This window comes from Homalodisca vitripennis, chromosome 1 (genome assembly GCF_021130785.1).
Source record: "Homalodisca vitripennis isolate AUS2020 chromosome 1, UT_GWSS_2.1, whole genome shotgun sequence".
Classification (NCBI taxonomy): domain Eukaryota; kingdom Metazoa; phylum Arthropoda; class Insecta; order Hemiptera; family Cicadellidae; genus Homalodisca; species Homalodisca vitripennis.
Genome location: NC_060207.1, coordinates 244,489,684 through 244,515,994, shown reverse-complemented (window position 1 = coordinate 244,515,994; position 26,311 = coordinate 244,489,684). Strand labels below are relative to the sequence as shown.

Below are 26,311 nucleotides of genomic sequence, written 5' to 3'. Positions count from 1 at the left end.
TAAACAAATATGTGGTTTTCCTTGGGGTTGCAACCCTTTTTGGGTTATTGATCTTTATGAAAATGCTTTTGTTTATCTGTTGAGAGCATTAGATACGTGTGTCACGTTATTCTGAAATTTTAGTAGCATAGAAATCAAGTAGGCCATAGCTGAAAAACAAAATATAGTTGTTTTAGGTGTTGAAATCCCGTAGAGAAATGACGTTTATTCAGTTTTTTTTATTGTTGGCTATTCACTGAAAACCTCAATGTGCGTCGTGTCTTGTCACAGTAAATCTGCTCTAAATCAATTATTTATTATTCGATTTAAATAATGTTGGTGTCATTAGATTTGTGATAATATCCTCTAAAAAGTGTTATCCGTGTAATGCTTGAGAAAAACTGCTGGGTTTTAAGATATTTAAAGTTTAAAAGTTTTAATGACCGCCATTTCGAAACTACTAAAGATAATTTCATGATACTTTTTTCAGTAATTGGCCTTCTTATCATAAACATTTGAACCAAGTTTGGTAAAATTAAACTTAGTTTTTAAGATATTACTTTTTCTGAAAAACACATACAGACAGTTGGGAAACTAAGCATCATAGACCTATGTTCATATGGTGAAATATGTTTGTCTTGACCTGAGCAATAACGTGGTATACCTTTGTCCAGAGAGTTACGGGACACCCTGTATATTTTTATATCGTACCCTAGCTTACAAATGTAATTATAGGACTTTAACAATTGAGGTTGTCCTGCAACCAACATGGCAGACACACTGAACTTCCTGAATGTAAAGTTCTGCTTAAGTGATACTCAATAGGTTTCTCTCAGAGTACCGTTACCTAATAATGGACAATCCATTAATGCCCAATTGTAGTAACCGCTTAAAAACATATCATTATAAATATTACACCTAGTACGTTTTAATCGAAGGAAATAACAGAGAACCAAATTTTCCATTTATTTTTCCTGACTTCATAGTCTATTTTGAATAACTTTTATTTTTAATATACATAGACAGAATAGTAAATACGTTATGTTTTCTTTTCTTTACTACATAAACACGGGTATGTAATTACTTAGTTTTCTTCATAGAAATGGTTAAAATTATTTTCTTATTTTTATGAAGTATCCACAAATCATTTTTAAGAAAGTTTAAATGTCGATCATTTTCATTTCCCACTATTCAAAAAAAGTTCATTTCATGTTAAGTACTCAAATTCCACACGTTAGTGCAACACACATTTCCTGTATAAATTAATAGTTGTATCTAAATGACACTACAAGGTTTATACTCAACTAATAATAGATACTAATGATAGGTTTTTTGTATCATTCTAGTGTGGTATTTATACTTGAAAATAACAGAGAATCGCTGATTTTAAATTATGTTAAAATGATTCTTAAAAGCAAAAATAATGGAAGATAAACTAAACATAGAGTTGTCTAACATACTTTAAACTGATCGATTTACTTTTGTATAGTTCATCGTGGTTAGCCCAGGATCGATTTTAATGACAAAATAAAATAGGTTTTATATCATACCGTAAATTTAATCCAAACCCATGTGGTTTTAATGGCTATGGTTACATGTTTCGAAGGTTAACCTTCATCGTCATACCTCAGCAGCCGTGGTGGTGGATGGCTTTTAAAATTACACGTCAAAACACAATATACATATAAATAAGTATCATTTGAGGTAACTAATTTATACACTAATGTCCCCGTCGCAGGAACACTTGAGATAATAAAAAAAAAAACCACTTGACCAATAATTCAAAGCCTACTCCTGCAAGCCAGTAATGAAATATTACTCTTGCTAAGGGAAGTTACTCAAACAAAAGTATTTTTCTTTTGAATGTGAATATTATACAGAACATGACTCGCTATGGGCTCACCACTCTCAGGTTTGTTAGTTGACGTATATGTAAACCATATCGAAAATGAACACATTTTCTCAGAACACAATACACGACGACACCTTGGTATTACTTAATGGTTCAGATCGGCAGTTAAACGTATTGCATAGTTAATGGAACAATATTACACAAAACATAAAATTCACCGTTGAAATAGAAGAAAACAACAAGCTAAATTTTTGGATGCAACATTACAGAAGCACAAAAAATACTTGATTATATCATGTACAGAGTGTAACGAAAAGGTTTGGCTGGCTATGTATATTCAAATTCTGTGTGTAATTCTAAACTAAAAAATGAAGAATAACTTTTTTTACAATTTCCACTTTGCTTAGCCGCTAGACGCCATTTTGCATTTTTTATGAACTAATTACTACCTCTAAGACTAGTAAAGCTGAAGAAACCAAATTTGTCTAATGCGTTTGAATAAGTACGGGAACAATAAAACATAATCGTGCTATTTTCTTTAATATTAAAAAAAATTGCGACTGTTGAATATTTTAAAAGTCAAATAACAAAAAACCAGTGAAGTTATAAGAAATGTACTAGACACCAACTATTTGGACAATTTTATTGCAATTGTAACGGTATTACTTTCAACGGAATCCGTCATGGCATAAGCGAGGGCGACCGCTTAAAAGACACGCTTGTACAATCCGGGAGAGCTAAACATGTAATAGTTGAGAGTTGTCACTTGTTTGTTGCTCCTGGCTTCTACAAAAGTATCTTTAAAGTGGTCGACCTAGCTTATATATTAGTGAATTTCATTGAAATAAGTACCATTTGAATTGTAACAACTTGTCCAAATAGTTGATGCCTTGCATTTTTTTATAACTGATGTAATACAGCTAATGCCTATCAGAAGACAAAATGCAAAATGTTTGCTACTTCTGGCTTGTGCAAGAGTACCTTTAAAGTGGTTGTGCCCGCTTATGCCTTGAAGGATTACGTTGAAACCAGTACCATTGGAATTGCAATAAGTTTTTTTAAACAGTTCATGTCCAGTATATTTGTTATAATTATTCTGGGTTATGTATATGTTGTTTGACTTTAAAATTTTTCATCAGACGCCATTTTGTTAGTATTAAAGAAAATAAAACATTTATTTTTTAAACTTTCCTCTTACTTATTCAAACCTATTTGCCAAATCTGGTTTCTTTAGCTTTACTTGTTTTAGAGATAATTCTTCATTTTTAGCTTAGGATCACACACAAAATTTGAAAATGCATAGCTAGCCCAAAGTCTTTTTTCACCATATACAGGAAACCAACAATATCAAGCCAAACAATCCATTCAACTTCATACCATCCAATATCTCAAAAATACGATGCCTACAACTCTATGATATACTGATTATTAAATGTACTTTTAAGCCCAGAAAACTAAGCCGAGGAAATCAAAACAATAAAATGTGTCGCAAAATCCAACGGCTTCCTCACAATATGGGTGATAAATTGGTGAAGAAACACAACAAAAATTGCAAAATTGAATTCAACACATAAAACGAGAAAAAATATGTGTGTATTGAATTCAACCACTCTGTACAGTATTATTGCTAAAGAAAAAAATCTTAAACAGAATATTGAAGACTAATAAGGAGGTTTGTGGGCAAGACTGGGTTGTATAAAACAAAATGCAAATACTGTCCCAAAAATTACATAGGGCAAACCGGTTGTTAATTAAAGCAAAGATACAAGGAATACCGTCCCAATGTAAAAATTAAATAAACAAAGATCTACTTGCGCAACATCCACTGGACGAAAACCACAACATGGATGAGATAGAAAATGGTCTAGATGTAATACATTGCTGTAATAAGTGCAGTTTAATATCAACATTGGAAGAATACGAAATTTATGCAGTTTTGAAGTGACGACGGTATTAAGCTGTTGAATGGAAAACTACAGTTCAAATCTAATCTCCAACAACGTTATCAACACTGTGGAAAGGACAAAGTCCTAATCAGAACAGCTGATCGAGGTGATAACACGAGGGACAGAACAAGAGATTGGCTTAACCTAATTCCAGTCGTCCACCGACCACCTGTCTTTATGCACTGCAGCTTGCAGGAAACACCGCCGCGATCGTGTTTGTGTATGTGTTAGTGGTGTTTATTTATATTGTATGTATATTGTGTTGAGTATTTTTAATTTTATGAGAAATCCATCCACCACCACGGCTACTGAGGTCTGACGATGAAGGTTAATCCTCGAAACATGTCACCATAACCGTTAAGACCACTTGAATTTGGATTGAATTGACGGTAGGATATAACCTATTTTATTTGTAGTAATTGTTTAAAGGTTTGTGATATTGAAATTGAATATTATTTATTGCAATTACTTTACAAATTGAAATTATTTCCTATTTTAAGAGAAATAGTGACTGCTGTCAATAGACTATTGATGATAATGACTAAAATTTTGAATATATTTCTATGAAGCAATCCTTTAATAGGCTAAATTCTAATTTTGAAGCTCTAGGTGCGTAAAATATTGAACTATAATTGATGTTCAATTTTCTTCTGATGTTCAATTGATGTTCAATAGTTCTGTTTGTGTTGTTGTTATGTGTTCATTGATTTGAAAAAAGTAAGCAGGTTTCATTACAGTTATGCGAATTTATTTGGATGCCACACTAGAACATTTGGAAACGGTCTAACCGGTGTCGGAAAAGTTATACTTCCCAAGTAACAGAAATCAATGATGGTGACAAAACTGTTACAAACTTCAATGTAAAACTCTTCAATCTTTTTATGCTGAGTAAATTCCTTGAATTTACAATCATCTGAATAAAACAATGCGCCAAACATTTTCATTGTATCGACCAAAGCTATACGGTAAAGTCTACCATTAAGAATCTAATAACTAATTCGTGTTGTGACATTGATGGCATTCCTGCGATTACAATCCCCTCTATCGCCGCTTCTTAAGAGCAAATTCCCAGTATTTGAACTTTATCCTTGCTTTATTCACAGGGTAAAATCCTAACGTATAAAAAGAAATTTCAGGTATTAATTATTTAGTGAATCGAGATCTCTCTATTGATCACTAAGGCTTTGTAACAGCTATTAGTGTAAATTGATGAAGCAGAACCTCAGTTTTTTTATTCGGAATAATCAATCCTTCCTTTTATATCTACGTTGGAAGTTTTAAGATCAAAGGAATGCATATGTTTGTATTCGCACTTTAACATCAAAATAAGTTTTGGTTAATAAGTTTCATATGTTTGGTTGAGCAGTGCCTAGGATAGTGACTGTGGTTACAGAGATGTAGGTTGGTGATTGAATGGTTGCGAAAGAAACTTTGCCTTTCTGCTCTGTAAAAATCATACTTTGGTTAAAGTTCCTAATCCGCATAAATAATGCTCAATTTAATGTAATAAGTCGCAATAAAATTTAAATCTTCCAGTGTGGTCCGATGGCAAAAATAAATATAAATCTTTCAATATTTTTTACGACGTTAAAGATGAAAATTATTTTTAGTCAGTAATATAACTTCAGAAAAGTTATTTTACTGTACAAATTTATTATATATCATTAGTTTAAGCAAAAAAAATATAAGTAAGATAGTTAAACATTTCAAAAAGATAATTATTAATAAAGCTAGGAGGTTACGAGTTGTAAAATCAAAGGACAGCTATAATGTGTACTAGCAAGATTCATAGATATAAATACTCACTTTTATCTAGTGATTATATTTGTATAAAAATATTCCAAATATTTATAAAACAATTTCCAAACTGTATTACGTACATCGAGAGTGGCGAACTCCTGTAGGTCAGCAAGATACTTGCAGTTGCTAACCAGTTAGGTATATTCTCATCCTAGAAACGACGCGGTACGAGATCCGGTATTTTTGTAACGTTCGAACCAGTCACTGAAGATTTCAATTCGCATGGCTTTGGCTTATGAATTTTTCTGGAACTGAAATCGTGGAATTTTCTGTTCCAGCAACTCAGCTACGACTGTCTTACTTATACTGTATGTACTTCCCGATTCACGAGAGCTTCTAACGAGGTTGAAGTCGACAATAGTCAGGGAGCGGAGAGCTAATTTGCATTATATAAGCACACAACTTGAATTTTCTTAAAATCGTCAGAGGATTTTCTCCTAAGAAAGAAATTTTTCGTCAGCTGAGATAGATTTGGTCGAGACCAAAATGATAGGTATCATAAGGGTTAGATATACGAAATTATGATGTTTTTTTTCTAATCATTCATCGTCAGCTAACTATACATAGACCCTTAAAGTGCTTAGAAACATTCAGTCTGTTGTTTCTAGTTTTTTATGTTTTATACATATACATATATACACATACATATAGTGTTATTAACTCCTCAATACAGGGTTATCTTTATACTAGAAATAAATGGTCAATTAAAACCCTTTTTAAAAATTATTTTATTTTTTTATTATTTTAAATAAAAGGTTTTAGTTAACCACTCATTTCTAATATATATAGAAATATATATATATATATATATATATATATATATATTTCTAATATTATCCCCTATAGTTTAGGGGATAATACAACTTTACAAAACAATATAACACATATAACGGGATGCTTGTGAATAAATATGCCTTATCTGTAGAGCATTATTGTTAAAATGGAGGTTGTTATCTCAACAAGCTGAAAGTAGGACGATATACTTCTAAAGTTTGGCTAGTTTAGGGGATAATATAACTTTACAAAACAATACAAAAAGATGTAACGGGATACTTGTGAATAAATATGTCTAATCTAGTTGAGTATTACTTGTTAAAATGGTGGTTGTTATCTATATATATATATATATATATATATATATATATATATAAATGTGTGTGTGTGTGTGTGTGTGCGTGTGTGCGTGTGTGTGTGTGTGTGTGTGTGTGTGTGTGTGTGTGTGTGTGTGTGTCGGTTTTAAGCGAATTTACCAGTAACAGCTCAATGGTGACATTCATAAACACCAGTATGTACAGTATTTACTAGCGTATGTGGTGTTCTCAATTCATAACCTAGGCTAATAAAGGATGAGAGTTAGTATAATCTGAGAAAAACTTTTCCATTTCGACCGCTACCAAAGTTAACGCGGTTACCGAAAATCCTTTTTAGGAGAAATTCTCCTCTATTGATTTAAAGAAACCAAGCCGTGTTATCGGATCCTGGACTCTCTTAATTAAGTTAGGAAGCGAATTGTACGATTATACTCGTATATTACAATATTTATGTGATTGATTGTAAACATTGTTATTTGTAAATTACAATAACTTAACTGATACTACTGGCTAATAGACAAGATAATGATTTAGCAGAAAACTAGTTTTTTAAAACGCCCTTTATAAATGACGACAGCATGCGTGAATATTTTACGATAAACATATGTTATTTAATATCTCAATTAGATAACAGGTAGGCTGATATCCTTCCACGCTTGGCTATTATAGGGGATAATACATCTCTACAGACCAATATAAAAGATGTAACGGGATACTTGTGAATAAATGTGTCTAATCTAGTTGAGTATTACTTGTTAAAAATGGAGGTTGTTATCTCAACAAGCTGACAGTAGGACGATATACTTCTAAAGTTTGGCTAGTTTAGGGGATAATACAACTTTACAAAATAATATATAACAGATATAACGGGATGCTTGTGAATAAATATGCCTTATCTGTAGAGCATTATTGTTAAAATGGAGGTTGTTATCTCAACAATCTGACAGTAGGACGATATACTTCTAAAGTTTGGCTAGTTTAGGGGATAATACATCTTTACAAAACAATACAAAAAGATGTAACGGGATACTTGTGAATAAATATGTCTAATCTAGTTGAGTATTACTTGTTAAAATGGTGGTTGTTATCTCAACAAGCTGACAGTAGGACGATATACTTCTAAAGTTTGGCTAGTTTAGGGGATAATACAACTTTACAAAACAATATAACAGATATAACGGGATGCTTGTGAATAAATATGCCTAATCTGTAGAGCATTACTGTTAAAATGGAAGTTGTTATCTCAACAAGCTGACAGTAGGACGACATACTTCTAAAGTTTGGCTAGTTTAGGGGATAATACATATTTACAGAACAATATAACAGATATAACGTGATGCTTGTGAATAAATATGTCTAATCTAGTTGAGTATTACTTGTTAAAATGGAGGTTGTTATCTCAATAAGCTAACAATAGGACGATATCCTTGTAAAGTTTGGCTAGTTTAGGGGATAATACAACTTTACAAAACAATATAACAGATATAACGGGATACTTGTGAATAAATATGCCTCTATCTGTAGAGCATTATTGTTAAAATGGAGGTTGTTATCTCAACAAGCTGACAGTAGGACGATATACCTTCTAAAGTTTGGCTAGTTTTAGGGGATAATACAACTTTACAAAACAATATAACAGATATAACGTGATGCTTGTGAATAAATATGCCTAATCTGTAGAGCATTACTGTTAAAATGGAGGTTGTTATCTCAACAAGCTGACAGTAGGACGATATACTTCTAAAGTTTGGCTAGTTTTAGGGGATAATACATCTTTACAAAACAATACAAAAAGATGTAACGGGATACTTGTGAATAAATATGTCTAATCTAGTTGAGTATTACTTGTTAAAATGGTGGTTGTTATCTCAACAAGCTGACAGTTAGGACGATATCCTTGTAAAGTTTGGCTATTTTAGGGGATAATACAACTTTACAAAACAATATAACAGATATAACGGGATGCTTGTGAATAAATATGTCTAATCTGTAGAGCATTACTTGTTAAAATGGAGGTTGTCATCTCAATAAGCTAACAATAGGACGATATCCTTGTAAAGTTTGGCTATTTTAGGGGATAATACATATTTACAGAACAATATAACAGATATAACGGGATGCTTGTGAATAAATATATCTGATCTAGTTGAGTATTACTTGTTAAAATTGAGATTTTCATCTCAATAAGCTAACAATAGGACGATATCCTTGTAAAGTTTGGCTATTTTAGGGGATAATACATATTTACAGAACAATATAACAGGTATAACGGGATGCTTGTGGATAAATATATCTGATCTAGTTGAGTATTACTTGTTAAAATTGGAGATTTTTCATCTCAATAAGCTAACAATAGGACGATATCCTTGTAAAGTTTGGCTATTTTAGGGGATAATACATATTTACAGAACAATATAACAGATATAACGGGATGCTTGTGAATAAATGTGTATAATCTGTAGAGCATTACTTGTGAAAATGGAGGTTGTCATCTCAATAAGCTAACAATAGGACGATATCCTTGTAAAGTTTGGCTATTTTAGGGGATAATACATATTTACAGAACAATATAACAGATATAACGGGATGCTTGTGAATAAATGTGTCTAATCTGTAGAGCATTACTTGTGAAAATGGAGGTTGTCATCTCAATTAAGGTAACAATAGGACGATATCCTTGTAAAGTATGGCTATTTTAAGGGGATAATACATATTTACAGAACAATATAACAGATATAACGGGATGCTTGTGGATAAATATATCTGATCTAGTTGAGTATTACTTGTTAAAATTGAGATTTTTATCTCAATAAGCCAACAATAGGACGATATCCTTGTAAAGTTTGGCTATTTTAAGGATAATACATCTTTACAGAACAATATAACAGATATAACGGGATGCTTGTGGATAAATGTGTATAATCTGTAGAGCAGTATTACTTGTTAAAATGGAGGTTGTCATCTCATAAGGTAACAATAGGACGATATCCTTGTAAATTATGGCTATTTTAAGGGATAATACATATTTACAGAACAATATAACAGATATAACGGGATGCTTGTCGATAAATATATCTGATGTAATTGACCATTACTTGCAAAAATGTCAGATACTATTTCATCAACGTAATGTTTTTTTTTTTTTTATTTGAACACGAAACTATTTTATCTAAATATTAGTTATTACTTCAACGGCAGTTCCAAAAGGAACTAACTATGTAACAGGTAACTGTTGCACGCTTTGCGGACCAACCTTGTATAGCTGAGTTTAACATTGTACAAAATACCTATTAAAATTTATATTCCGATATTTTCTCATTTGGAGACCAGCTTAAATGTAAATTTGTTTACAGTCACCAAACACAAGCCCATTCAGAGTGTGCTAAGGTTCACTTTACAGTAACTGCTAGAGTGTGCTTCTGAAATGAACAGAGAGACTGAACTTTTGTTTTTCCGTCCAAACTAAATATCTAGCAGCGATCCGTCTGTATTGTATCTATTCTTCGTTTGTTTTTCTTCTCTCCTTTTTTCAAAGTATAATTGTTCTACTCGTAATTTTTACTTTGGTTTTCCCGTTCCATGTCTCAGTGTGTTTAATCTACTTATATTTTTAATAATCTAATAATTGTTTCACTATCTAATACTGTAATAATATTATTTTTTACATTATTCATATAAACAATTTACATTGTTCTTTAATGTTTTATCGCCACTGGTCCTAACGCTTAGTTGATTTAGTCTGAAATTGTTTATGCACTAGATTTAATCAAATTTGAGTAATTTATACTACACAGTTATAAATTAATTCCCATCTTTTCAACAAGTGCTCTAACGCATACTGCCTATCAAGTTCCTGCATCATAATGGACTACACTATTATTAGAATTCATTGAGTGATGTTTGATACACATGTTTGACTACACACTCTACAGAGATACTACACGGGAGACTGTGTTGCATTTCTTACTCTTGGGTACTATTTCATATTCAAATAATATGCGTTAAACTATTTTATGTAATAAGAGCTAACCGCTTTTACTAAAACGATCACAGGCATTTCTGCGACAATATATCGACATTGGCTTTTAGTGATATGTCACTCCTGGACAACCATATGTTGCTCAGATATACAGATAACACAAGGAGCTTTTCTATACTCAGTGTAAGTTCAACTGGAAGTGACGTCATACATTCTCCAGACGGATATTACTGCGAGAGATATAATCCTTTTCGTTCTGTTCATCTTCTAGCAACATCTCTTTATCCAATGATGTTGGTAGTTAATTTATAAAACAACTTACTCTACCAACTTTGATTATAAATATTTTGCACTCAGTCCTAATAATATTAGTTCGCTTACAACTAAATATTGAATATATTTAGTAGTAAAAACTAATCTGATCTACATGTGATAACTGTTATTATATTGTGTTATTGCGTTAATACTCAAAGCAATTAAGTTTAAATAATCTTGATTTATATATAAATTATAACTAAATTTAAGATATACTTAAATATCTGTATAAAATTCTAAAGAATTGTATATATTTATAGACTGTTTTCTGTGACAAGTGCGCAATGAGATATTTTTGCAATAATTATGTTAAACTGGGATTATAGCAGCTTCATTCTGTCTTGGTTGACACCAAAACAACAACCAACTTGCTTTGGAGTAGATCTTAATTAGAATTGTTAATTACTTGAATACAGCGTTTGAAATGTAGATTGGAGTTAGACCTTCGTGCTCTAATTATTATAAAATAGTTCAAGTATATTACTTGATATTATATACATGTATTTATATATTTTAGGATGTATATCAATTATGGAACGCTGAGCATATTATATATACTTCAGTAACGTTTATTATATAAATTGCATGTAACTTAAGTGATAGTTCCATCATACAAGTATGTATTTAGAATTTAAAATTAAAATAAATAGCACAACATTGAAAGGTAAAAATATAGCCTGCTGTAATCTCGTGAAGATTAACAAGAATTTTGAATACTTGTGTACTTGTTGCGATTAACTTTTGCCATCATTGCTATACATTAAAATCAAAATTCTACCTATATATTAATTTGACGACTACTGTATCTGTTGTTAGACTGTACTAACATTCTTGGTTTTTGTTCTCTTAGGACAAGTGCAATTTCTAGTACATAAGTCCTAAAAGAAGCTTTGCGATGCTTCCAGAGTGACACGATATTCTGTATGGGTAAGGTTGGGGGTTTGGACAACCTCTTGTCGAGATCCATGAGGAAGAATTCAGGGCACTAATCTCAGTCATGTGTTCCCGGAAGAAGGAGAAGCCGGATATGAACCAGCCTCTCCAGTCAAAGCAGGCAGGGGGTGACATACCTTTACGTTGAGGCTAACTTTTGGCACTTAGGTAACGAACCCCACCAACTCCAACAGTCGTCTCCCGCAATAAACTAGACCTAACGATCTACCTTCCCCTTGCATCCCAGAATCTCGACATTTGCGGTTAGTGATGTGCCGCTCCTGGACATCCATAAGGTTTCCCAGATTTAAGTGACACATCGGTATTTGCCGTGACCAGTGTGGGTCCAACTGGAAGGTATAAACCAGGCAGAAGTGAACCCTTCTGGGGTTAGGTCCGAAGTTGTTATCATAGATACTCGCTCGACTTTAATATAAGTTATAGAAAGTGGGAGACTTCCTTTTTTTGTAGCACATATACTTGTCTCATTCACTAGACAATTTCGTGCTTATTAATTGTCCCAAAAAATCCTGTCCGAATTTTAATCCTTCGTTATGTAAATGAGAAATTGTTTCAAAAAAGTACTTTCTCCGCGGGGGCCGAACACACAGATATTTAGTTACCCATGCGAGCACGTTTTTACCACAACATAGACCCTCACTTTTTAATATATGTTTTGTATTTGGCCGTATATGTTACACGCCCACGTAAATAACTAGAGTAACTCATGATCGGAAGACGAAATGCCTGTCAAGAGACTCTGATTAAGAGCCTAACAGAGCTTTCTAAAAGTTGTGTCTCTTCTGTCCTGAGCGGTACCTCTTGATAGAAAGGTCCTAGATACTTCAAACTTGACGTATAGGTTCCTCTTAGTCCATGAAGAATCCAATTTATTATATGGTCAATAGGTCAAAGGGCAGTCCTCTGTCTGTCTCTGCCTGTCATTGCCCGTCTGTGCGATAACTCTTGATAGAAAGGTCCTAGATTCTTCAAACTTGACGTATAGGTTCCTCTTAGTCCATGAAGAATCCAATTTATTATATGGTCAATAGGTCAAAGGGCAGTCCTCTGTCTGCCTGTCATTGCCCGTCTGTGCGATAACTCTTGATAGAAAGGTCCTAGATACTTCAAACTTGACGTATAGGTTCCTCTTAGTCCATGGAGAATCCAATTTATTATATGGTCAATAGGTCAAAGGGCAGTCCTCTGTCTGTCTCTGCCTGTCATTGCCCGTCTGTGCGATAACTCTTGATAGAAAGGTCCTAGATACTTCAAACTTGACGTATAGGTTCCTCTTAGTCCATGGAGAATCCAATTTATTATATGGTCAATAGGTAAAAGGGCAGTCCTCTGTCTGTCTCTGCTTGTCATTGCCCGTCTGTGCGATAACTCTTGATAGAAAGGTCCTAGATTCTTCAAACTTGACGTATAGGTTCCTCTTAGTCCATGAAGAATCCAATTTATTATATGGTCAATAGGTCAAAGGGCAGTCCTCTGTCTGTCTCTGCCTGTCATTGCCCGTCTGTGCGATAACTCTTGATAGAAAGGTCCTAGATACTTCAAACTTGACGTATAGGTTCCTCTTAGTCCATGGAGAATCCAATTTATTATATGGTCAATAGGTCAAAGGGCAGTCCTCTGTCTGTCTCTGCCTGTCATTGCCCGTCTGTGCGATAACTCTTGATAGAAAGGTCCTAGATACTTCAAACTTGACGTATAGGTTCCTCTTAGTCCATGAAGAATCCAATTTATTATATGGTCAATAGGTCAAAGGGCAGTCCTCTGTCTGTCTCTGCCTGTCATTGCCCGTCTGTGCGATAACTCTTGAGGTAAAGTTTCTAGAAACTGAAACTTGGTATTATGAGCCTTCTTGGTTTAGGAAAGAACCCAATTTATTTTAGAAGTAAAATATCAAATGGCAGTCCAACCGTCTGTATGTTCGTCTATGCTATAACTCTCGCTAGAAAGATCAAAGAGACTTGAAATTAGGTCTCTCTTGTTCCAGGAACTAAGTGTATTGATTGATCTTGTGGTTAAAAGGTAACAAGCCGTACTGTCTGTCAATCTATTCAATAACTATTTCATTTCGTTATATCGAGTCTAATACTCCCATACCAAATACCAATACCAATACAAATTCTACGTTGTATTGAACATTATTAACTATATTTGAGTATAAATTAATATGTATATAAATTACTAATGTAAATACATATTTGGTATCACATATGGATTACGTAAGACAACGTTGGTGCCTTATGTACTGACTAATAAAACAGCTGTTCAGGAAGAGTGTTTTGATTATAGCTCTAATATATTGTTTTGTTTACTGTGTTTTAGATCGTATAATGGCTATATCATATATGTTTAAAAAATACGCCATAGATTTGAATTTGATTTTCAATCATTGATTCACATATACGTAACATGTTTGACACAAAGGTAACCGTAAAATCTAATAACGTTTATTGAACTTGGAACAAGCGCAATTAATCAAATTACGGTATTTACAATAGGTGAAGCAGTAATTTATCGATCAGGATTTCTAGGAACTGTCTTTTGAAGTGAACTCTCAGGCTAACGTTACCAACATTAACGACTGGGAATGTGAATAGAAAGACTACGAGTATTCACGATACTTTGTTTGAAGCATTTTTGACGATGGAAGGATTGTGAAGGAAACAGGATTTTTCCGGACATTTGCATCGTTCGTGAAACAAAAAAATCAGTAACACTACGTTTCGAGATCTGCAATCTGATCTCTTCTTCAGGTATATAACTAACCTAATAAATAACTAAAAACTAGGTTTAAATAAGCAAATCATACCAAAGCGTTGTAGCACGGCTATGTCAGGAATCACAACCGCCATGTTGTGTGTCAACTTCACTAACTCTAAAACATGCACTTAATAAAAACTATACACAATACTAATCATTAAAATTGAACTACAGACGTAAAATTGATACGTCTGTATTCGTCTACCAACCACCTACGACTGACCAGAGGCCAATAGCAAATGGTAATCGTCACGGCAGAAAGAAGCAAGATGGCGGAAATAAGAAGGAAGGGTGAGAGGAATGGGCCTTATTTATTATTATTATTGGTTCATTCTAGATGAACTTCTTAAAACCATATTATGATACCGCATTGGTTTATTACAAATATCTGATCCGTTTGATACTTTTGGTTTTCTTTTTAGTTCATTTTTTTAGAATTGGTAACCAAAGCGGCCTAACCTCGACTGATGATTGACTGATTGGTTGGTCTGCAAATTTAATGTAGGTTGCCTCTATTAATTTCCTTTTGAAAAATTAAAAAAAACATTTTTTTCTATTAAAAAAAGTCCTATTCACGATAGCTTAAATACAGCAAAATGTATTTTACTGCATTAATGATTAATAGATAGGAAACGTTGTAATTTAAAATGCAGAGTACACTCAATTACAACCACGACCATACGTGGATGCTATTAATTTGTAATTAGATCATATTTTTATTATACGCTAGTTTTTCCTCATTAAAATAGTTTGTGTGTTCGCTGCATTACAATAACTATCAAGTAGTTCGTAGTAGGATATTCAATGGCTCACGCGTTACATGGTATGAATTAACAATAGAAACAATTCCTTAAAAGAGTCAATTAAGAGTCCGTTTCTTTGGCCACTTAGTCTACGACATCGGCATGGCTAATTCAACGAACCTGGAAATTCCCTTAGTTCGTGCCTAGAGACAGCACAGTTGTGTTCTGTGCACTACTGATACAACCACGAAATCATTATATGTTATTAGGATTCCTGAATATTGTTCTTGGTCTTTCTTCAAATGTTTCGGTTGGGTAGATTGCATCTTCGATCCAAATTGCCTGAATTATTCTGGTCCAAAATTAACCATGGAGTTGATCAATGGTGGGAAGGGTTGATTCAATACTAATGTTAAGTTCAGCTCCAGTTCACCTTCCACTTAGTGCAGCGTCTGAAGTCTAACGCTGTGACAGATTTGACTCCTGTAAACTGGAATCTACATCCATCTGAAGAGACCTAAAAACAGTCGGCGACGAAGAAGCTCATAACGGACCCTCTACATTATTTCGTCATTAGAGAAACTTAGACTACAAACATACGTAATCTAGGTGAAGTGGTGTTGCCTCATCATATGCAGGCGTTTGTTTTTAGTAAACCCCAGCTCATATATAATTTCGCTGGGGTTTACTGAAAATCTCTTTTCCTATTGAGAGTGTAAAAAGCTTGTATGAATACGATAATGTCCGCCCCGTTTAAATACAATAAAATATGTGTTGCATTACACGATAATTAAATCAGCCTTCAGTTTTACTCATAGATACTTGTACTAACTATCAAAATAGATGTATATGTGAGCATCTTGAAAAATTTACAGAACTTAAAAAAACTTTCGATTCCCTTAAGGTTAAAAAAGACTGTCATCTTGGAATATCAATTCGAGCGTTAATAACTTTGAAATTTAACTTGTAAAAAGTTATTGCTGTAACTATACTAAATAATTAATATTTTTGGAATAACAGAGAAAACGTTTCCCAAATTAATACAAAGAGCCGCCATACTGAAACTTGTGACTGAGTGTATGTATTTCACTAACTCACTCAGGTCAAAACTTCCTACGGCTGCGAACTTGGAACTTTTCTAGATATCGGATAATATCTTGAATTCTTTATTGAATTAGTCTTCCTTACAGACTTATGTATAAGGTTAGTGACCACTTATACAAAAAGAGATTAGTTTTCTGTACAAAATCCTAATATTAATATCTTATAAATTAATGAATTTTATAAAAACACTAGATACACATTGCTTCAAAATAAAGTTGGCCCGGCATAGCTTTTTAAAGCTCTTTGATCTAGGGAGGCATTATTACAGCGTCGAAAAAGGTAGCTGCGCAATTAGATTGCACGCAAGTAATTTGAAACGTAGAACCAATAATGGCAGCATCAAGCGTATTATCAATAAATTAAATCTTGCTACAGTTAACTTTCTACAGTTATAGTGTTCATAAGCCCCAACATGTAATATAAACTACTATATTCGAATGGGATAGTCTAAAATTCTGGAAAAAAGTGCCAAATAAAATAACAATACTAATTATAGACTGCTTACAATAAGTAGCCAATGCCTGATTTTTTTGTTTGGGTCCTGGGACTTTATCGAAACTAACGAGATCTCATCCTAACGAAAAGTTTTGTAGGAGCCTGTTTTCAGTTGGAATTATTAAGAACCCTTTTAGCTAATCGTTTTCCAGAACGAATGTTAGTTACTGAATAATTCCTATGTGTTGACGCCATTATATATGCCGAACATGTAAGTTATTAGTGGTTTTTATTGTTTTTTTAATGGGGTTTTGTCATGGGGTTTGCTGATTACAAACCTCTTAAACTATCAGGTTGTCCAAAAAGTCAATTTAGAACACCTGAAATGGACACACGTACATTAAAAAAAATTAAATTAAATTTGATCATACACATCAATGTTTAAGTAATATCCCTTTTAATTAATTGTGTGAATTCAACACTGAGAAATGCTGTTCAGCGTAATGTAGTCAAATAAGAGAACTAAAAATGTAAAGTGTTAAAATTGTGATTAAAACTCAGACATTTTTAATTGCAACCAAACCCATTGTTATTATTATTCTTTTACATGTATATCTATTGTAACATAAATGTAAATCTCGTGCAGTTTTAAAGTCATCTAAGAGTTATAAGTGTAAGATGTAAATGGAAACGAACGGTACTAAAATATCCATATTGCGTGATATCGTCTAACTTGAAACTGACGCAAGTACAGTATTCAAGTTATGAACACTTACGTAAGGCAACTTAGATCGTGGTTTGAATTCGAAACCCACAACAATCAACTTAGCTGTTGTAAGGCTCCTTACGTAATGTAAATCAGTTACTTTAACCTAGTGATAATGTACTGTTACACAAGTATGTTAAATATGGTTTTAATATATATTAACATTTACTATAATCTTATTAGATTTAAATTAAAAAATCAATATTTAATACTTTTATTTTTGTGAGACCTTTCGATAGCAAGGCTATCTTCGTCAGATACATCACAAAAGTTTTATTACATTTGTGTTTAAATGCAATAAGTTAACTGTAGCCAATATAAGCTCCATCTTCAACATTTACTATAATGTGGACATGTCATGTTATTTTAGTATTATTGATTTTCTATATTGTGGAAACGTTTTGCCATAGCATTGTATAAAAAAAGATGTAGTTATACTTGCTTTGTCCGTCACGATTGTATCTTTATCTCCAAGAATATCTGTGAATCTGTGATCTTGTATACACATACATAACTGTATATGCACATGTATTACAAAGCTACACACTCTTCATTTGCATCGTAATCGCTAGTTCTTCCGTAGAGCAAGAGCTTGCAGTGGCTCAGCGGTAAATTACACCTCCTGGAGTCCTGGAGATGAAAGAGTCCAGAATATTCTAGAGTTCTTTGTTTGCGATTTATTAACAATATAGATAATTTAAAAGGAGCATAAGATTTAGGACATTTGCTATCATTATGTATTATAAGAATTTCGAGGATTTGAATGCTGAATAGTCTCTATATTCAAGTGCCAGAAGTCGGGAGTTCTTAGAGTCACGAAACTTCCAGAGGAAGGCATTTTCCATGATCGAGATCCCTTAAAGACCACAAGCCAAGGACTAACAGAGAAAGGAAGCTCAGTGAGTTCTTAAACTCAAAGCCTTCCAGGACCTTTGAGACCGTGATTTTCCATAGTCAGAAGTTTCCTACTAAAATTATTATGAGTTCGGATGCTCCAGAGGCTGAGACCTCCCAGAGGGCTGGAGTTCTTTGAAACTGGGCACTCCCACGCGTAGGAACTTCCAGAGTACGAAAGCTTCTACAGGGCATTACTCTCTAGAGGCTGGGATCTTTAAGTTAAAGTTCAAATTCCAGAATTTCCATGGGGTAAGGATTCTCAGAGGTCGGAAAACAGAATAAAAAACCCGGAAAAATTACGCTAATATTTTGAGTTTATTTGGGTTTTTAAGACGAGAAACACACCTATCAGTTATAACAATGATTAAAATATAAGAAATTACTATAATATTTGTTATTATTTACAATATTGTTAGTATTGACACTCCTTGTCTATATATCTATATTTACGAACTAAACTGGTATATGTTTTGCGCAACATCGAAATATTGCAATGTTAATGTCTGTCTACTATAATATCAATTACTAAATCTTCAATAAACTCATTGCCAAAGTAATGACTTTTAAGAAACGCATTTGGAATTTCAAAATGATTGTTTTATACATTTTGACAGAATGGATAAAACCTACATTAAATGTGTTTCGCAGATTGCGTGTATCATTCGGTTGAACCTTTTACATGGTATTCAGAACTTAACAAAACAGCCAAACAAAATTGTGATACGGAAATAATATGATGTATTTTATTTTTCAATGCAAAACTAAACGGTACTTGTCAAAAAGCTGACTGCTTAAAATCGTGTGCTATAGAGTAATAATGTAAAACACTGTTATGTGTCTGGTATCAAGTTAAACTGTTTCTATTTCAATTGTGTAGACAATTACGGGTACCATAGCTAGTATATATATTTGAGTGATGGTAACCGTAATTTTTGGGACATCGCTCAGCAGATGATTTCCGTTGTATTTCTTAAGACATTGTACTTTAAACGAGCACTGAGCCACTTGAAAGTACATAAAGCACACCTCCTCACAAACAGCCAGGGCTCTGACAGCCTTGACGTTGCTTGTTATACTTCCAAATATGAAATATTCACTGAAGCATTTATAAAGCATTATTTATATGTGTGATGTTGGCCAAACAATAATTATTATTAATCCGATCACTAATGGTGTTCATAATTATGATAATACTGTACTCTAAATGCGGAATAATAATGGGTTATTACAATATTTCACATGAAACAAAACCTTCAAAATGTTAACAGTTCTACTCATATATACGTATGTAACACATTTGTGTTATAAAGGACCCCCTACAGGGTCTTCTAATTGTATCCTTATTCGTTTGTCTGTGTGATAACTCTTGGTAAACAGGTCCTAGGTTCTTGAAATTTGAGATGTAGGTTCCTTGTGGTCCAAGAGAGAATCTTATTGATTTCATGGTTAAAAGGTTTTTAGATTCTTTAAACTTGATACATAGGTTGTTCTTGATCCAAGTAAGATCATTTTGGATTTTTAGGTCAGAAGTTCAAAGGGCATATTGTCAATGCATATGTCACGTCTGTAACTACGTTCTATATAGTCCTTCCACATCCCAATGTATTTATTATAACAATAATTATTGTTTTCTTCAAATGATGTGCGCCTGACAATGTTTGAAATCTAGAGAATTAAAAGTAAGAGAATTTTGAACTGAGTTGTTTTATATTCATAGGCAAGTATATAAAAATATAAAAGGAGAAATATATTATTGGGTGAACGTTAATGAAATGTATTTTTCTGGGACAGGGTCTGGAAAAACTTCACTTCTGTCCTTTCTGATATGTCGAAAACTAATTGAAGTATAAACTTGAAATTTTGCATTAAGCTTCATTTCTATCTAGTCTAGATGTTCTAGGTCTATAGAATTTGTAAATGGCTAATTTATGATTCTTTGTAGCATTACACTCATTACTCATATTTTAAGAAAAAACTGATAGAGAATTTAACGTTCCAGACGATAATGAGCACATTTTAATATTAAATACTTACAATAATATCAAAATATAACAATTATTATCAGAAGCAGTCGACGAAATCCGATGGAATCATTAGTAAACTCGTAATGCAAATGCTTGTTAACGCAAACACAGATCCTAGTAACGAGTTGAAATGAGCTTATTTGTGCACAACCAATTATTTATCTGCTTTTAACAACTCTTAAACGATTATTAATACTTCAAATGTTGTGATCATACTAATGTTTCATGTTTGAACTATATTACAATAAAATGTATGGATGAACTAGCATTACGCGTAAGTTATATGTTACTTCGTATACACGAGCTTCAAAATATCATCCAGGGTGTCGTAGCAAAACTATACCGGATCGCATATTTGAAGCAATTAATAAATGGACACGATATCAGTGAAATATACTGCCGTGAATAAAATCCACGGATAATGTTAGTAAAGATGTAAAAGCCTTCTTCTATCATTATCGGCTGTAAGAGAATGGATGGGGTCTAGACGTTAGATAGTTTAGTTTAACATTTAACAATTTAATCTCACTCCCCCCTCTCACCCCTCACTCTACACTCTCTCTTTCTCCCTCTCTCTCTCTCTCTCTCTCTCTCTCTCTCTCTCTCTCTCTCTCTCTCTCACACACACACACACGCACACGCACCCACACACACACACACACACACACACACACACACACACACACACACACACACACACACACACACACACACGGTCTATCTCCCCCCTCTCTATCTCCTTCACCCTCCCCCCTCAAACCTTCCCAACCTCCCCACACCATCCTTTCTCTTCCTCACATCTCCTCTCACACTCCCTCTCCCTGTCTCTCTTCCCCCCGTGAAGTGTTTCATACGTCATAAAAGAAACCAAGTTGATGTAATAAAATAAAAATCCCTTTATTAGTCGAGTGTTTCTCTTTAAAACAGCTTTAAACTCCAGTGAACTAAAACTGATAGCAATTCATTCATTTAACTTAACTATATCAAATATATTAACTTAATTGTCATTTGCCAATATTTCTCTTACCTTGATTTTATTGGCAGCCACCTAGAGTGATTTCAGATCACAAAAGTGGGAGTTGTACAACTTGGGGGCAAAGTACGAAAAACCTCTCCTCCCTATCTCGAGCCTTACTCGAGGGAAGTGAAGCTGATCGTCATGTCAGGTTCTGCGATCAGCAACCTCGCCACGGTACAGGAGTCTTTCTACAAGTACCGCGGTCCCTGAAGAGACAGGACGCGGTGGATTAGGTAGGAGGTCAGCAGCCTGCATATGGTTTCCACAGACAACACTCCTGCAGCCCATCCCTTCGATGGCTAGATAAGTGATAGTATTTACATAAATTGTAAATAAAACGGACATCCGTGTTCTGAACTTTTTGAATTCTGTCAATATCTACCCTAAAAATGCTGTTTCCGTATGTAGGATAACAATAATAAGAACAGACATTGGAGCTTCGCCTCTCCAGAAACTAGAGATAACACTCGTCATCGTACACGAACACTCGGACTCGAATCTGTCATCTCAGATCGCAGAGTTCGTAATCAGTTTCGGTCCAGTGGTATTATAATCTGTATAAGTACAGGAAACTTGAAGCAACTTATTTTGAAAACTCAGAGGTATATAACTGAAATAAAAATACATAAAAGGAGAAAACGACAAAATGAACACTTTGTGCGATATGAGTGAATATTACTGAAATATATGAATATCCAACGTGTTTATGGAATAGACACTCCAACAATATCCAAAACGTATGAATGCTCCGTAATAAGTGCGGTGTAACACATTTCGCTAAGCTTCAGTGTAATATTTCTAGTCTACAGCTCACTTCTGTACACATTCCGTTCATCTTGGAAAACTCCATTTTTCACAATTCTTATATTAAGTATGTAAAAAAATATATATTTATATTATTTAACACAACTATAAAATTAAAAAACTTGTATTTTTGTTTATTTATATTTTGTTTATATTATGTAACCGTTGAGTACATATATGTACACGATGTACTAATTGTCTTTTCATCTAACAAAAAGAACAGATTTTAATGCTCGAAACGCTGTGTTTATACATCACGTAACATATAACGATGGCAAATGTGTAAAATAATATTATTCCTTTAAACTTTCCACCGTCAATAACATATTGTATACAAATAATTCTGCTCTTGTCTGACTCCATGTTTCATCAAGGTTACAGCCTGACTTCACATTAATAACTCATTATCTTCGCTAATATAACTCATAACGTGTAACCCAGAGACAGTAAATGTAGGTAGAAGAAATCAGACAGTGAAATATATGCATGTACATTTAATTAGTAAAATGTATTGTACAAACGTTGACAAAGTCGTAACAAACATATATGTTAATTTGTGACCCTCTTACTTACATAAAATGACAAAAATATACTGCGTACAGTCGAATAAGTGCACATCATCACATATAAGCACATGACACGTAAGAGCATATGTAAGAACACTTATTGTATACAAGTCTCTCTGATCATGTTCTCCGGGCAGGACATCAACTCGCTCGCCCGCACCTTCTCGCGACCTGTCACATCTGCCACAGTCAGCATTCAACCACTGCCTGGGACTCAGCCGATGTTGGAAATTGCTCCTTCCAGTGCTATAACATAGATTGGCAAACCTAGCATTTAATTTTCGAGAGTGAAAAATACATATCAACATTAAATTCAGAAATTGAAAAATTATTCTAAAGTATTGAATTTTTTAAACTAGATCCCATGACATATTTTGGCTCTCAGTTCTAAAAAAAATATTACTTTTTTTATTAAAAGTAACATATTTAATCTCAAGAACAAACCTGAAATTAGTACTTAATTGACTACAACAGCTGAGATTTAAAAATGGCAATTTTTAGTTTTTTAATTATAGAATTGTTTCATTTTTGACATTCAAATTTAATTATTTCCGTTTACGATATTTTATTTATTTTTGTAAACTTCTTTCAGATACCTTTCAAGCTTGAGAAACTTCTGTACCAACACACAATTTTTCCTTTAAAGTAACTTTCCGAAGAAGATATTAAGAGCAGAAATGTCTTAAGAAACCATTCATTAAATAACAAACATTTTCAGAATATCAGTTTTTAATTTGTTTTGATTTTATAAACGTTTTTGAGTTAAAATTAAATGGTGTATAATTTAAAATTTATCTAGGTTTTATGATTTAACCACTTTAAAATTAATCTGATAAATGCTGCGTATTTTGGCTGAAAACTTGTGCTCTTTTTTTCTTAAAGGACAACTCCAAACCAATACAACTAAGTACTATATTCACAAGTCGTTAAACTAAGGGAGAAAACTCTGTTATATCGATTAGAAGTTTATAGCGTGAATTTGAAAACAACGATCGTGAAATAATCTTAAACCGGCTACAATTTTATAAATACACCGTTGTGTTAGGGAGGGGGGGGATAGTAACAGGTTAAAATGAAAATTTTTAGTAAGTATCAACTCAAAAATAATATTAAAACTATTTCTCAGCCACTAATTTATAAATAATTTAATGAACTCGAGTTTTTACTTATTTCAATTAAATAGTAACAATAAAAACAAGTAAAATTCGTTAGGCTTGAAAGTTCAGTAGACAGGCTGGTGTTCTATCAGCTTATAAAACATATTATACGAGGTATATCCAGAAAGTAAGTGTACCAAGGTTGTCATGGCCGGAAGGAATTTTTTCCGACATGTTGGCTGCCGTGTAGCCTGATTTCCCCCCTCCGCAAAGAGAGTCGGTGCGATAATACTTTCGTAAAAATTTTAAACCAATCTCCATCCAAGTGCGAAATACGGTTGTTTCACCCGTTATCTCGTTTGGAAAGGAAAAGTTCCGTTTGAGGTTTATAACGAGATGAAAACTACATCATTCCAAACGATGGAGTAGAAAAATTGATCTCTGTGGAGTTTTAGCGTCTCAAAAACTCTCGCCCGGCCTCCAGTCGATTCAACTTTTTTTGGTCTGTCAGCTGTTTTTAGACCTGTCTGAAAATTTCCGATATTCAAGGATTCATAAGATGGTTTCGTGCAGCAGAGATTTGGATATTTGTGACAATATCGCTGAAAGTTCATCCACAGTCAATCTGTGATCTCTACGGAGGGCATTTTCAATTCTTTTTTCCAGAATTTCAGTCACAGCTGAAGGTCTTCCGCTCATCTGATCATCATGCAAAGACGTAAAACCGTTTTTAAACACTCGCGACACCACTTGAACACACTCGTACAACTCATAACTTTATCACCAAATGCAGTTTTTACCTCATTATAAACTTTAACCCTGAGTTATTCCCTTCCAAACGAGATAACGGATGAAACCATGTATTTCTCACTTGGAGAGAGATTGGATACACATTTGTCATGAAACGCACTGTCGTATCGACAGTTCTCTACATATTGACCTCGTATTGGTATAGTTGTGGAGGGGAGGAATCAGGCTACACAGCAGTGTAGCCAACATGTCGAGAAAAAATCTTTCCTGTCATGAGAGTATATGTATTAATGTACAATTCTCTGTTTTGTATTCATTGCTTACTAGTAATTCATCATCAGCGATTCTCCTAGACCGAGGTCTTCTACTTGACTTAATGATGAGTTTATCCTTACCCCTCCATGAACCAATAGAGGAAGGTGAGCGGCGAGGCCACCGTGGGAACGAAAGCCAGCAGGACGAACACGGAGTACAGGATGTCGAAGTGCCCGCTGTTGTCATGGCTCTCCAACACGCTTGTTTTGGCTAGCCTGGACAGAACTTGTTAGATCACAAAACATGTTTGGCACACACTGTCATGTTGGTAACAACCCTAGAGATGAAACTGCAATTGAGATGTGTCATACAATTGGATTTGCTTGTTGAATGACCAATACCATACATATCATACATTCCTGAACAGAATTTGTTAGATCACAAAACATATTTGGCACACACTGTCATGTTGGTAACAACCCTAGAGATGAAACTGCAATTGAGATATGTCATACAATTGGATTTGCTTGTTGAATGACCAATACCATACATATCATACATTCCTGAACAGAATTTGTTAGATCACAAAACATATTTGGCACACACTGTCATGTTGGTAACAACCCTAGAGATGAAACTGCAATTGAGATATGTCATACAATTGGATTTGCTTGTTGAATGTCCAATACCATACATATCATACATTCCTGAACAGAATTTGTTAGATCACAAAACATGTTTGGCACACACTGTCATGTTGGTAACAACCCTAGAGATGAAACTGCAATTGAGATATGTCATACAATTGGATTTGCTTGTTGAATGTCCAATACCATACATATCATACATTCCTGAACAGAATTTGTTAGATCACAAAACATGTTTGGCACACACTGTCATGTTGGTAACAACCCTAGAGATGAAACTGCAATTGAGATATGTCATACAATTGGATTTGCTTGTTGAATGTCCATTACCATACATATCATACATTCCTGAACAGAATTTGTTAGATCACAAAACATGTTTGGCACACACTGTCATGTTGGTAACAACCCTAGAGATGAAACTGCAATTGAGATATGTCATACAATTGGATTTGCTTGTTGAATGTCCAATACCATACATATCATACATTCCTGAACAGAATTTGTTAGATCACAAAACATGTTTGGCACA

The 26,311-nt window shown here is 33.7% G+C and overlaps 2 protein-coding genes across 3 annotated transcripts in view; one reads left to right on the top strand and one right to left on the bottom strand.

Moving 5' to 3' along the window:
• The first annotated feature begins 3,944 nt into the window (after positions 1–3,944).
• LOC124353222 overlaps positions 3,945–26,311 on the top strand; it is a 133,346-nt gene continuing 110,979 nt past the window's right edge. The window contains exon 1 of the mRNA XM_046803124.1: positions 3,945–4,166. The gene's annotated coding sequence lies outside the window, so the exon portion shown is untranslated. The remainder of the gene's footprint in view (positions 4,167–26,311) is intronic.
• Positions 22,944–26,311, bottom strand: part of LOC124353221 (orexin/Hypocretin receptor type 1-like) — a 72,549-nt gene continuing 69,181 nt past the window's right edge. The window contains exons 7-8 of one of the 2 annotated variants that reach the window (XM_046803120.1): positions 25,273–25,407; positions 22,944–23,276 (exon numbers count right to left, since the gene is read on the bottom strand). In XM_046803120.1, the coding sequence (XP_046659076.1) occupies positions 23,030–23,276; positions 25,273–25,407 (382 nt within the window). In that variant the 3' untranslated portion in view covers positions 22,944–23,029. Of the gene's footprint in view, positions 23,277–25,201; positions 25,408–26,311 lie in introns of both variants that reach the window. The other variant, XR_006921582.1, reaches the window with a different exon arrangement.